The sequence below is a fragment of the Esox lucius genome, chromosome 13, assembly GCF_011004845.1.
Source record: "Esox lucius isolate fEsoLuc1 chromosome 13, fEsoLuc1.pri, whole genome shotgun sequence".
Classification (NCBI taxonomy): domain Eukaryota; kingdom Metazoa; phylum Chordata; class Actinopteri; order Esociformes; family Esocidae; genus Esox; species Esox lucius.
The window spans coordinates 17,540,087-17,553,715 of record NC_047581.1 but is presented as its reverse complement, the minus strand read 5'-3'; the positions used below and the strand labels follow the sequence as shown (position 1 = coordinate 17,553,715).

General features: G+C 38.3%; 1 protein-coding gene across 1 annotated transcript; it reads right to left on the bottom strand.

The window, feature by feature from the left end:
- egr3 (early growth response 3) lies at positions 1 to 5,973 on the bottom strand. The gene is made up of 2 exons (XM_010876003.3): positions 5,329 to 5,973; positions 1 to 2,064 (listed from the first exon to the last, which is right to left on the bottom strand). The coding sequence occupies exons 1-2, from the start codon at positions 5,480 to 5,482 to the stop codon at positions 956 to 958; spliced, it is 1,263 nt and encodes a 420-aa protein (XP_010874305.1). The 5' UTR covers positions 5,483 to 5,973; the 3' UTR covers positions 1 to 955.
- Positions 5,974 to 13,629: the final 7,656 nt, after the last annotated feature.

The window sequence follows — 13,629 nt, the reverse complement described above, 5'->3', positions numbered from 1 at the left end:
TGGCCATATTAATAAGCTTTCTTTCATTGATTTGTTTAGTTGTTGTTTGATAGTGAACAATTTGTAGTAAACATTTTGAAAATGTATCATTGGTTTATGAAGATTCATCACTAATGTTGGAATCCATTTCATTCAGTGTGCATCATACATCAATAGATTACCATTAAAGACTGATACATTGAACATAGTATCAGTATTGCATGGACCAAGCTGATGATTCCTGATGTTTTTAATATGCAGATGTTTTGAGCTTATAGAAAAAGGCTTTGACCCATTGATCTTGAACTTAGATACTTATAAATGCAGAAAGTTTTGTTTTTATTTTGTGGCTACCAATCTGCCTAAAATCAATGTTGGAAAATGTTTTTGTAAATTTTGGTTAATTTCAAGGACTATTTAGCTGTATTATTCCAATATGTTTGGCACATTCTGTTGAGAAACAATAAAAAAACTATTAAATATAAAAAATATATACTTTTTCAACAAAAAAAGTGCAGCAAATAAGGTATCAACAACAGTACACAAATACAACCAATTGCACGTTTAAACAACCAGATGAAATAAATGCATACATCCCAACACAGCTCATCTACGCCCAGTTGAAATTCAGACTCAACCCAATTGTGAAAAACAATTACTAATAAAATGTTTGGTGAATTTCTCAGAAAACACAAGACATGATGAATTCAGAAACTTGAATTAAATTTTCAAAGATATGCAATTTCCTCTCAGACAGCCAGTGCCACAATGAGACAGTTGCTGCACCCTCCCATATCATGTCCTCTTTCCCTACTCTTACAACTAAACAAGTCCATCTCTAAATAGAAGAGGGAAATATTACCTGAAAATAAATGAGAAGAGTTGGATTGTAAGAGACAGAGAGAGAGAGAGTCACCTATTTGTCTCCTTATGGATAGGATCCCTCCCCAGTGTTACGGTAGGTTAAAAGTGCATCCTAAGCACATGTAGTTACAGTCATGATGTTGCCACTGCTGGGCCCCCCACTGCCACCAAAGGAACTGGAGGGTGAGCTGTGGCTTCCAGTTGCCCCACTCCCCTTGTCGCCAGGCTTCTTGTCCTTCTGCTTGAGGTGAACTTTGGCATGCCTCTTGCGCTCGTCACTCCGGGCAAACTTGCGTCCACAGAACTCACAGGAGAAGGGCTTCTCGCCTGTGTGAGTGCGGATGTGGGTGGTCAGGTGGTCACTTCGGCTGAAGGACCGCATGCATATGCGGCATTGGAAGGGTTTGTGACCGGTGTGGATGCGGAGGTGGCGCGTCAGTTCGTCTGACCGGGAGAAGCGTCGGTCACAGTTTTCTGCTGGACAGGCGTGTGGCCGCTCATGCACAGGGGTTTTGCTCGGCCGGTTTGGGTACTTTCGCGGTCGAATAGGTTTGAGCGTCAGTGTTTGTGGTGGCTGGTGGTGCTGAGTAGCATGCTGCTGTCCGGCCATGAATCCTGGATGAATCTGCTGCTTGTCTTTGAATGCTCTTATGGTCTCCAGTGGCGTTATGGGTGGGGGGTTGACGCGAATGGGGTCCATTGACTGGAAGGGCTTATGCTCCATCACACCAACCTCACCCTGATGGTGGAAGAGGTTGTAGTCTGGGATCATGGAGAAAAGGCTCCCATCCATCGAGGGCTTGGAGGTGGTGTGGTAATCATTGCCGGGGTAGCCAAGGGAGGTGCTTGTGGCAGGGCTGTGATGGAAAGAGACCTGGTCCTGGTACAGGTCGCTGCAGGTGGAATAGGCAGGCAGTGGCGTACCGTACACCTGCTCCATGTCTGAAGACTGGCCGCCCATGCTGGCTCCAGAGGACGATGTCTGTGTGGTGATAGTGCCAGGTGATGGGGAGACGCCAAGGATCCCAGCACTTACTAAACTAATTATATTGTTGTCTGAACACCAGCCGGAGCCTCCGATTCCACCCGATGGAGGAGTGTCGAAGGCAAACTTCCCGAGATAGGTCACGGTTTGCCCGCTTCGGTTGGACTGGAAGCTGGAACCGTACTGAATCTCAGCACTTCCCTTCTCACTTCCCATCCCCAGATCCATGATATTATCTGGATGAGAGAGAAACAATGTCAAGTAAAGTTTTAATAAATAGTTTCCCCAACTCTTCTTACATTAAAATGAAATACAACTGAAGTAGAAGCTGCTGCACATGTAAGTGTGCAGCACAACTAGTGCAGAAAAGTTTCTTAGTCTAGAAGCTACTATACTAGACTGCTAAATGTGAACTTGCTTGATTTCAGTCAATCCTCGATTAGTCCGAAATTCAGCTTCTCTGAATATCTCTGCAAATAGTCTGTCAAGAAGAAATCATAAAACAAAGCAGTTCAATCCAATTCATTTCGAAAAGTGAATGTTGCTCTCAGACCTGCAAGTTTATCGACTGACTTGTGCATCTGAGACAGTGTTCTCTCTCTCAGATCCCACAAGCTCTCATAAATCAAGACCTAAACACCCCCTTTGATCCAGTCATTGTATGTCCCACAGGAGGACAGCCACACTGAATGGCAAGATCTGATTTCTTCACAACAGGGTGTAAGCCACCACTGCTAGGACTCTCCCAGATACATACACGTCCAATGTAACTGCATGGGCTTTTAGCAGAAAAGTAAATCTACAGAAAATTAGCAAATGTAACTACAAGTATACATCCTACTCAGATCACTGGGCCAGCTATGGACAATGGTCATAGCAAAGCATTTACCATCTAGCTAAATGTTATGTTCACACTAACTTAATTGCTCTTCTGTCTGTGTTTTTTTTTACTAGTAGCTTATCTTAGGTGTACGCACAGCATTATCACTATACAATGTCATAACAGAAGCTTTCTATAAACATATTAAAATAAATGTAGTTCTGTGATGGCACAGCTTTGTGCAGACATTTTAATAAAATTCATTTATCAACAGGGATAGCCTGAATCAGACCCTTCTTCACGTTGCAATACATTATACACGGGTGGTTATTCACTCCCAGTAATTACTGTCTGTTTACCAGAATTTGGCTAAGGGCAAAGCATGATGAAACAAACAAAACAAAAAAGGTCATACGTTTCACACAACTATTCAACACATGTGGTCAATACAAAACCTTTTGGAATATATTTCAATTGTTGTGGAGGTGAAGTTTGAGAAAACCACTCAAAAAACATAACCAGTGCTTAACAGTATTTCACACAGCAGGCTACAATAATACAGTGAGTGTGTTTTATCCAGTAGGCTATAGCAATCATAAGACAATATCTTTTTCAAATACTCCTCAATAATAATAATAGATTTATTTTATAAGAACATTTATGCAGTGTCAGAGATGTTGATGTCAAGTGAACGGGCATGATTACTTTGGGATGAATATTGTGAGTGAAGGACACTTGCCCAAGATACCTTACACTTAGTTTTACTGGTATCAAAAAGGAACTTATACATGTTGCGAACCTCAGTCAATTGTTTTTAAGCAAAGTAATTTGAGAGTATACAATTGGATAAGATATGACAAGAACATGTCATATTAAACATTGATTGCTACCTGGAAAACCTGCAAACACCTGGCTAACTTAACATGTGAGGCATGTAAAGAGTGTTTATATTTTTCATGATGCTTTTCAAATATCCTATTTATCACAATGACACATGTAGTAATGAGATGTGATATTTATATGAGAACAAAAGGAATTTTAACAAAACAGCAAACAGTACTGGTGTGTGGCCCAGTGACGGGTAATGATGGAACATGGTAATATCAATATTAGAATTAGAGTGGTTAGTTCTTAGTGTTTTCCATCATACAGGCTTATCTGACATGTTTATGCACTTTCTAATTATAAGACAAATTATTAACCTACACTGTCATTTGTAATAGGCCAAGACATTTACAAATAATAAATATCCACAATCAACAGAAAAATATATTTTTACACCATAAACTGATTAACCTAGAAACAATAATGACACATCAGGTGGTTACATATGTCTGTTGTGAAATATTTAGGTTACTTTAATAGGTTTCAGCCTATGTATTTCAATTATTAAATACTTTATTAGGGTTTGATCTTTTTACTATATAGCTTGCAGCTAACAACAACAATTATTTATTGTAAAATGTACTCGTTTTTTAATGAAACTTTCAGTAGGCTAACAAACATATCATTCTAGTCTATTCATTTACTGGTCCAAGATGTCCAAATGAAATGTGCTGACTCTAAATTTAGATACAAACGTTTGGTGTATCTAAAGCACATTTGATCTGAAAACATATATGTGCTCCTATGAAGGGTCGTTGCAATTACGAGTTGTCCTCGCATAGAACTTCACAAAGATTGGGATTCAATTTAAAGAGAAGAAATTATAATTCTATGACAATGAATGTCGCTGTCTACTGAAGTGAGAACAAACATAAAAAATACCCCACAAAGTATTCGTGAATTTGCATGTAGCTTATAGTAATATAGTTTATCAATACCGGGTTCTAATGTCTCTATGAGGCCTACCGTCTACGTATGAGTCGGTATGCATGGGCATATTTGAAATGTAGCACCAGACGAAAACACACTTAATGCTATAGAGTATTGTCACGCCACCCAGAGCCACATCCAATCCCAAAATCTTCAACGTGTCAATAACTACACACACAATTAGAAATGTAATGATTAATTTAAAGTGAGCTAAGCATAATCAATGTATTACTCAGACCCAATATTGGTCACTTAATTACAAAACCTATCGCTTTACTAAAGCTCTATTTAATTTTAACAATAAATATGCAAGCTTATCACAGCACATCACGTATTTACTTTTTTTGGGCGATTGCATTAATCATTTAATTCTCGGCCTACGTCAATTTATTCAGCTGTAGCATGTCAGTGATTTTGGGTAAGATGCACCGGAACAGTCAAGTTCACAATAGGCTATCACTTACTCTAAAATACCTTTTGAATCTATATGTAAATTGAAGGTTGTTAAATTGTGACAGTTACGCTATCAGTGACCATAGACTTGGCAGTAGTGACGCGTTGTATTTATAGCATAAAAGTTTTCTTCTCATATGATATTACTTGTTTTTAATTTGTTTTAAATGTCATCGATATAATATTAACGAAAAAATCACAACGCAACCCTACTAAAGTAAGTCAAAGTCTGTGCGTAACAGCCCGAAGTGCAAACAGGTGCCTGGAAGATGGTTGCTACGCGCGCTCCAAGACAACTGTTGCGGTTCCTGCTGCACGCTCAATACAGCTGAGACGCGCGGTAGTTGGGCTACAACAACGCCTGGATATAACATAACTCAACCACATCATAAACAAAGTAAACCATGCTTACCTGTATTCATTTGCGAGTAGTGGTTTATAGAATCCGTGTTAGTGAAAATGTTCATAGACGTCGGAATGTCCTCTTCTGGGTAAAGACTGTCAGGAATCGTGTTTATTAAACTGCTCATGGTAAGAGGGAGCTTGTCCGCTAGTTTCCCTGTCATAGCAGTTATTTAGTCTGACATAAATGGCAACTTAATGGTGTCCGAATAGATCACCAACCGTGCTTTCAAATAGAAAACACAGTAGGAGATGATCTATAAGGGTTAGAGAGTGAAGGAAAAAAATCCTAGATGTTGTATCCAAGTTCAGAGACAGCGTTGGTATCTCTCCGTTGTGATAGCCTACAGTTGAGCTGAATTGTCCAAGACAGATGTTATTAATCTAATTACAATGAGACCTGTTTGTATGCTTGTTGGGAGATTAAAGTCTGTGAATCAATGAAACGGTGGTGGTGGTTGTACAAGTCTAGCGCTGCTTTGTATTGCTCGGATAGGGAACTCCAGCGCTTGTTGGTATTAAATAGGGGGACGGAACATTTATGTGACGTAGATGACCATTTATGGATACACAAAGCCAGACCGTACACAACACGTCACCAATGGAAGCACCTCATAGTGGAACATTAAACTCAGTGGCAGGAAGACAGATTGAAGCGACCGATGAGCTGTAGCGAAGTATCCTATGTTGGTCTATTATGATTTCCGCATTGTTCATTCAGCTTCTGTGCAATCTTTAGACGAACTAACATTTGAAAAAGTGTTAAATATTTGAAATAGCTTGATAATCAAGTAGGATATATATGTTTATATATAACGAAGATGTCAAAATCGTCATATTCTGGAGAAAACATTTTGCTTTTAACATTTGTCATATATTAACATGTACATCGCAGTTCATGGAAGAGCAATTAAAACGTTAAAACTGGCATTATACATTTCTGGGAGGGGGGAAGTCAACTTGTTGAATCCACAATGCGCTCACAGAAGAGAACATTCAGGAGGCCTGTCATTGGGAACGGTTTTTGGAGAAAATTATATTTTAGTGAATTCTATACTATAGAATAAATGTATTACATAATCAAATTTTAAAGCGCAATAATTTTTTTATAGCCTATTTACTATAATGGAGGCAAGGATTTTATAGTCGTGCATACAGACTTTTGGTCACAGTGGACACAATGACCACAAAAAACGTGGGTCTCTTGTCATGTTTTCCACACCGGACTTGTTGAACTTGTTCTCTCTTAATTTACAAATACATTTCGCAGAGAAAAATCATCTCCACGCTGATATTGATTCAAATAAGTGGAACAATAGACCGAACAAGGGTTTGATTGTACTTACTTGAAAACAATGTTCATGCACAAACAATGGTTTACATAGACAATTGCCAGAGTTAATCGCTTGTAAATATTGCAAACGCTCTCTAAAACAACAGGCTTGCTTAGATTTGCAGCGCCAAGTTTGCCGCTGATGTGGAAGCTCCAAATAAGGCATTGATCCGGCACCGCCCTCGTTGTCTGTATTTGGTTAGTAAAGATCCGGTAGGCCACTGGTAAGTGGAAAACAGATCAGAACCCACAGCCATAAAGGAACCGCAAATGACAAAACGTCATAATTTGGACAACCTGAGAGACAACATTTTGTGTCTGTTTCTAATGTAATTAATGGACTGGCCAATGTATTACTTTCAATAACTTTTAGGAAGTTTGTCAAAATGTATGCACTCATTTCGAATTTGTACAAGTTGTGTACATGTTATTATAATTATGAAAGCCATGAGGTGACAATTTCAAAATACTTTTTTGTATTCTTTTCAGTGTCATCACAGTATGTGAAAAAAATACATTGGTAAAATCAACAATATTAAGCGTCTTTTGGATTTGGAAATTGAAAATATATTTGAAAGGAAGTAAGTCAGACACAATTTGTTGTTAATCAGAATTTGGATGGCAGTATGATATTCATTTCATTACATTGTTACTGGAGGCACTCCCCCAGGTGATAGTTAATAACACTATAACAGAGGCCCTTACACATGTTAGTGTCTAGCTGCTTTGGTGGAAGTGTCTAGTAATGCAGTGGAAAGTAAACCAATGGTTATTTTATGGATGCAAACCAGTGAGGAACATTTCCTCTGGGGAAGCCCTTTTATGGGGTGGAGAGAAACAACTGGGCTGTGTGGAGTATTATACCTACCTGTAGATAGCTACCTGTTGTATTTCCTAGACAGGTGGAAGCAATGCTTTACCTAACCTTGTACAGTGCCCTGTGTGTGGTTTGCATGTGGGGATTCCATGGAAGCACCGGCTTGCCCAGATGGTTATCTAGCTAATTTTAATACAGTGCGGAAAAATACAAAGCTAAAATGGGTATATAATCAAATCAGTTGACTTTGTTCCATCTTCACGAGAGCAAATTCAAATGTCTGTTCCTCGTTGTTATTAAATCTAACAGTAGCCTACGTATTCCATACACTAGGTTGATGATTTATACAACTTATGAAACAGCTATAAAAGACATGCCCGCTGCTTTGGTTTTATTTCAACATATATTATGTTCTAACACTGAGCTTGTATATTGTGTTGGTAGGTATTATAGCTAAAGGAATATAATGTAGATACAATATTTACTTTTGTCAAGTCTAAAAGTAATCTGGAATCCTAGCTCTCTACAGCTATCCAGTACAGAGCTGATAGTAAGGAACAATAGATGGTTAGATGATAATATTAGGGTACAGAGGTCTTTTATGTATTGTATAATTTCATTGCTTACAGTCATGATCAGTAACCAATGAATGCAGTGTGAAAACTATTTAAAATACATAACCTTGAAATACACACACCCAGGGCCTAGAGTTTTTGTGAAGAGACATAAATAACATTTTGTCACAGCATATGTGTGTCAACTGGTAAATTATATTAGTTGACAAGAATATTTTTGACTTATCCCAGAATTGGAATGCACGCCACCTAGGCCTCTGTAAATCAGTCTTCTGACTGAATATGAGATGGACAGAATCATCATCCATCCATCTCAGTGGAGACAGACAGAATCATTTTCCGATTTTCTCAAAGTTCAATAGCGCTAGCCTGCTAAGGTGAAATGTCAACAGGTCAATGTGTACAGTTGAGAAGACCTGACTGGTGACATATATGAAACAAATGGGGCAGCATCTTGCCACCTTTCCTTAGCAGTAAGGAAATGAATATCATACTGCATATTATTATAATTACAGTATGATATTTGCAGTATGAATTCTCACTTGGGAATAGAATCCCAAGTGAGAATTATTTTGCAGGTCTTAAGGTTTACCAAAAGAAGAGAGACTGAGACTCATTCAAATCATTATGCTTATCAGATCACTTGGTACAGTTAGGCAATTTAATTGATTATACAAACTCCTTTTAATTAATGTTAGTTTGAATAAATTAAACAGTTATTAAATTATTTTCCTATACTATCTAGGGATGTGAGAGCTTGTTTTTTTAGAATGCAATATATTGCACATCCTAACGCCATACTACAGCTGTCACTTTTCTTAATAATACATATACTCTCCTGATAATTGGAGCTGAATAAACATGTTGGCACACACTGAAGCTCAGTGTCAGAATCAAACTGGTGGTTGTAAAAGCTTTTTCATGTAAATTAATGCATCTCACTCTGGACTGGATGTAAAATGGTTTAAAATTACAACTTTTTTTGCTGAATCTTGAACCAATGACCTGTGTGAATTATATAGTAAGACCTATATGGAGTATGTATACATGAGTAAACATGGTAAAAAAATTAAAAGATGATACTGGCATAATATAGAATACACATTTTTATACATTTCTATGCTTTTTGCTATTGTTTTAGTTGTGTTGTTTGTGGAGTTGGAGTGTTTTGATTACTGTCTGAGAGACAAACAAAGCAAATACAGGACAATTGATCAATGATCTCCCAGAGTTCATGAAGAGGGCACTCAGAGGTTTACCAAGGATGGCTTAACCAACAAAGGGAAAAAAAACTCCATTACCTTCTTCTGCCTAGCCCACTGATGAGACACCAAAATAAGGTCAATGAAACCACCAACGAAACATTGATCATCAGAACATCAAAGTCCCTCATGTAAATCCACACTTTTTCAGACATCTGGGGTATTGATACTACCTCCTCTCTGGAGGAGAGGTACTGGTTAGAAACCAATATTCCTTATGGGGGGTACTCTGACCTACACTCTAGAAAGACCTGTGTAAGTCTGAAAAGTGTACCTCACTAGTCAAAGGGTTGAAAAGTTTATCCATGCACTCCTCTAAAGACTTGCCAGGTGGGCCCTAACGCAACTGATCAAAGTTCATAATGGGTTCACCATCTTAAAGTTGAATTCAAGGACACATCAAACAACCGATGTTTACAGTCTTCCCCGCTTATAGCATTTTCGGCCTATTACCTCTGCTTCTACCACACAAGTGAGAACTGGAAATATGATAAACACATTCACAAACAGAATGTTCCATTGACCACAACAGAACAGAAACAGGAGCCCCTCCCTCTGTGCTGTCATTCTGTCAATGTCTTCCGCATGGCTCAATAGAATTGAAGAGTATTTTGGTTCAAGTTCCACTGTGGCTTCCGGCTGTGTTGCGGTCTCGGTTTCACCTCCCACTTCAATTTTTTGCCACTGACGTATTTCCTCCCCTGAATTAGAATCTCTCTTTTGACTCTTTCCAAACTCAGGCCTGATGTGTGTGTGTGTGTGGCCACTCACACACACAGACAAACACACAAATACTGTACAGACACACTTGTTTTTCTGTATTTGTGCAAATTTTGGATTCCCACATGTGTAGTAAAACCAGGTTCACAACACACACACACACACACACACGTTTACTTAGCTATCTAAATGAAGACAATGATGTGAATTCCCCTTAGTTTTACAAATCCTAAACGCGAACCTAATCCTACCACCAACCTTTACCTCAACCTAACTATCCTTATTCTCAATACCCCACCATGTTTAACAGTGGATAAAATATATTGTGGGCTGAAGGCATCCTTTGGCTTTCTCACAACCTAAACCTGTTAATGTTGAAAGATGACTTATCAGGCCATATTATGTTTTTCCATTGCTCAGGGGTCCAGGTTTTGTGCTCCTTATACCAAGTAATGCATTTTGTGCATTTGCCTTGGACACCAGAGGTTTCCAAATGGTGCTGATTCAACCCTGTGCTAATATGTCAGGATATGTTTCTGGGGCATTGAGCCTGTTAAATGATCCTGTTAAATGTCAATCCCTTCCTGATGGTCAACTTCGACTTGCGACCATGGTTCCTCTTTTTTCCGATAGCCATATGCTTTCTTGATTTTTGAGACGGTTCCCATTAACACATTGAATCATTTTTAAAATAATTGACAGGTAATTGAAATTTGGTTACCAACGTTTTGGCCTCTTTGAAACTCTGTTAGTTGCCTCATGTTGGTTTGAACTTAATTATCAAAGTGCTAATTGTCAGACTTTATAGCTGACACATACAGACAGGTGACAAATTAAAGGAAAGACCTGAAAAATGAGTGGAGGAACTTAACAAGTGCAGATGCTTCCATACAGGTGTACTGCATGATACAATGAAGCAATTAACATCCTATCATGCTCAGTGGCATGTATAAAAATGCTGAGCAGGCCCAGCTAGGCTGAATTTTGGATTAACATGGCAAGAGGACAGGATCTAAGTGACTTTCAAAGATTTTTCATTGTTGGGTCTCTTTTAGGATGAAAATGTCCCCAAGGGGTCACTGAATGGTGTAAATAGTATGAAAACCATATGAATCATATGATATGGCCTGCGCAGTCTCCAAATCTCAAACCAATTGAACATGTATGGGAGATTTTGTCATCAAAACACCAAATGAGGGAATATCTTGGGAAAGAATGGTGTTCCATCCCTAGTAGAGTCCCGGAGACGTGTAGCATCTATGCCAAGGTGCATTGAAGTTCTTCTTGCGGCATATGGTGGCCCATTACCTTACTAAGACCCTTTGTTGGTTTTCCTTTATATTGTCACCTGTCTGTATGTACTGCAAATTGACAATCCAACTAATGTGACCACTGCAGCTACGTTTGAAAATGGTGATTTAGTTACTTCAAAGTAACAAACCTTTTCCATGTGATGTTTCCGTTATTTTGTCCCCCCTTGTAGTGCACACATTTCAGGGACCCATTTTCGCTTAACAACAGTCCTTTTCCAACCAGTGACCAGGAAACCCACCCTGGCATTTTCAAACATTGCAAACATTGGAAAATTACCACATGTAACTATTTCACTGTTAGTCAACACCTGTTGTTAATGAAGCACATGACAAAATGTGATATAAGTCCGTCCTCCATGTCTTTTCATCAGGATTTGAAAATTACCACCAAACCCCCACCCGTATCATGTCCATTTCACCCATCTTCAAACCCCTCATCAGCTGGAAATAACTCTGACTACATTAAAATATGCTTCTATGATGCAATACACACAAAGGGGATTTTGAGATGATGTTGTCTATTGTACCTAGAAAATCTATTCCTATTACATTTCAATAATGTCAGTACATTTCCATACTATTTTAAGAAAATTCAACAGTTCAATAATAATAGTAGTTACTCAGTATTCAACTGGTATGTTATGTTAGGAAATTTTGTCAGTACATACAAAACCTTTAAATTGCAATTTCTTTGGCAGAACATACCCAGATAGTTCCTGGTCAATAATTTTACTATACAGTTTGTTCTTCATTGTGGCATGAACCTGATAGCTCGTAAAGACAGAAGCTCAGGTTTTGTCTGACTTCAGTCTATGAGGAAATGTACAGTCACCACAGACCTTCTCAGACCAGACTGATGAACGCCTGAATGTCCCAGCTGCCTGAGTCAAAAGGTCTTAGGGGTGGCAGGTAGCCTAGTGATTAAACCTTCTGGCCAATAACTGTAAGGTTGCTAGATCAAATCTCTGAGCTGGTAAGGTGAAAAATATTTAATTCTATATCTGAACAAGGAAGTTAACCCTGATTACTCCCAAGTTGTTGCTTTGAATGAAAATGTGTTAGGTAAACCTATACCTAATTAAATCAGGCTAAAATAAATCTTAGGAGAACAAATTCTACAATATAATATTTTTTCCACAGTAAAAGGGCACATTATAGAAAACCATCTTCAAGGCATTCACAGAAGATATGGTCAAAGCAAAGGGTATACTTACTTAATTACTGATCAAATAAATAGACAAATGTATTACATATTGTACTTTCGACCAAACACAGCTTTATTTGGTACAATGAGTGTGAGCGAGAAAGCTTAACTTGAGTAGTTTCCAAGAATGTGCATCCTTAATGGCTACTTTATCCGTGTTGGAGTGGAGATGAGGCCGAACAGTGCAGCACGTGTCTCTGGGATATGAGTCACTGAGAAAAGCACTGCTGAAAATAAAACATGTTGCTGTAATGCTGGAGGTGGGAACGCTAGCACTTTTTGGCAAGAAGATATGATTCAATCGCCTGGACTGTTTTTTCCCTCCCCTTTTAAACAAACACCAGACGGCCGTCCGGCTGGTATGAAAATATCACTTCATAGATTTTGACAACCACCTCATTCCCACCAGCTCCCCATCCCTCCACAAAGATGAAAGAATTAGGATTCCAAGAGAGCAAACTGCTCTCAATTTTTACTTTCAGTCTTCTTGGGTGAACTTTTTCTTTACAAACAATGCTTTGGGCTCTGTCAAAGGGAGGGAGATGTTGGCATGTATTGCCAGCTATGTTAATAATATCTCTGTGAACTAACTGTATTATAATGAAGTGAATGAGATTGTTTTAATGTACTGCTTATTTAATTTTTGCAGGGGTAATGCCTTTATGAACACTGATACCATAACATTGATAACACACTATAATTGTGTATATATACAAATTGCACATTAACTTGTGAGTAAATAAATAGAGATGGCAAACTTTGCATTTTCACTTGGGGAAAACCCCACTAGCTTCAAAGATTATAAATGCCCACCACATCCTGGAAAATGTTTGCGTGTGTTTTTGTGTGTGTGTATATGCATCTGTATGTATGTGTTTACAGAGGTGGTTTTTATTGATTTGAAAATATATATTATAAACATGGATGTGTAACATACATGTTTACTATAAATCATTAAGTATTAGTTAGACTTGATCGAAGAAAGAAATATAAAAATGAGCAGGAAATGGTCACTCGGCTTGCAATAATATTATTCACTTAACCAATAATCAATACAGCAAGAATGGCAAAGATCTCCCTTGTGGTG

Excerpts from the sequence above, each read along its gene's own strand:
- egr3 (XM_010876003.3), bottom strand. The coding sequence starts at position 5,482 with ATGACAGGGAAACTAGCGGACAAGCTCCCTCTTACCATGAGCAGTTTA. Across the intron at positions 2,065-5,328 it reads CTACTCGCAAATGAATACAG|ATAATATCATGGATCTGGGG; the intron begins GTAAGCATGGTT and ends TCTCTCATCCAG.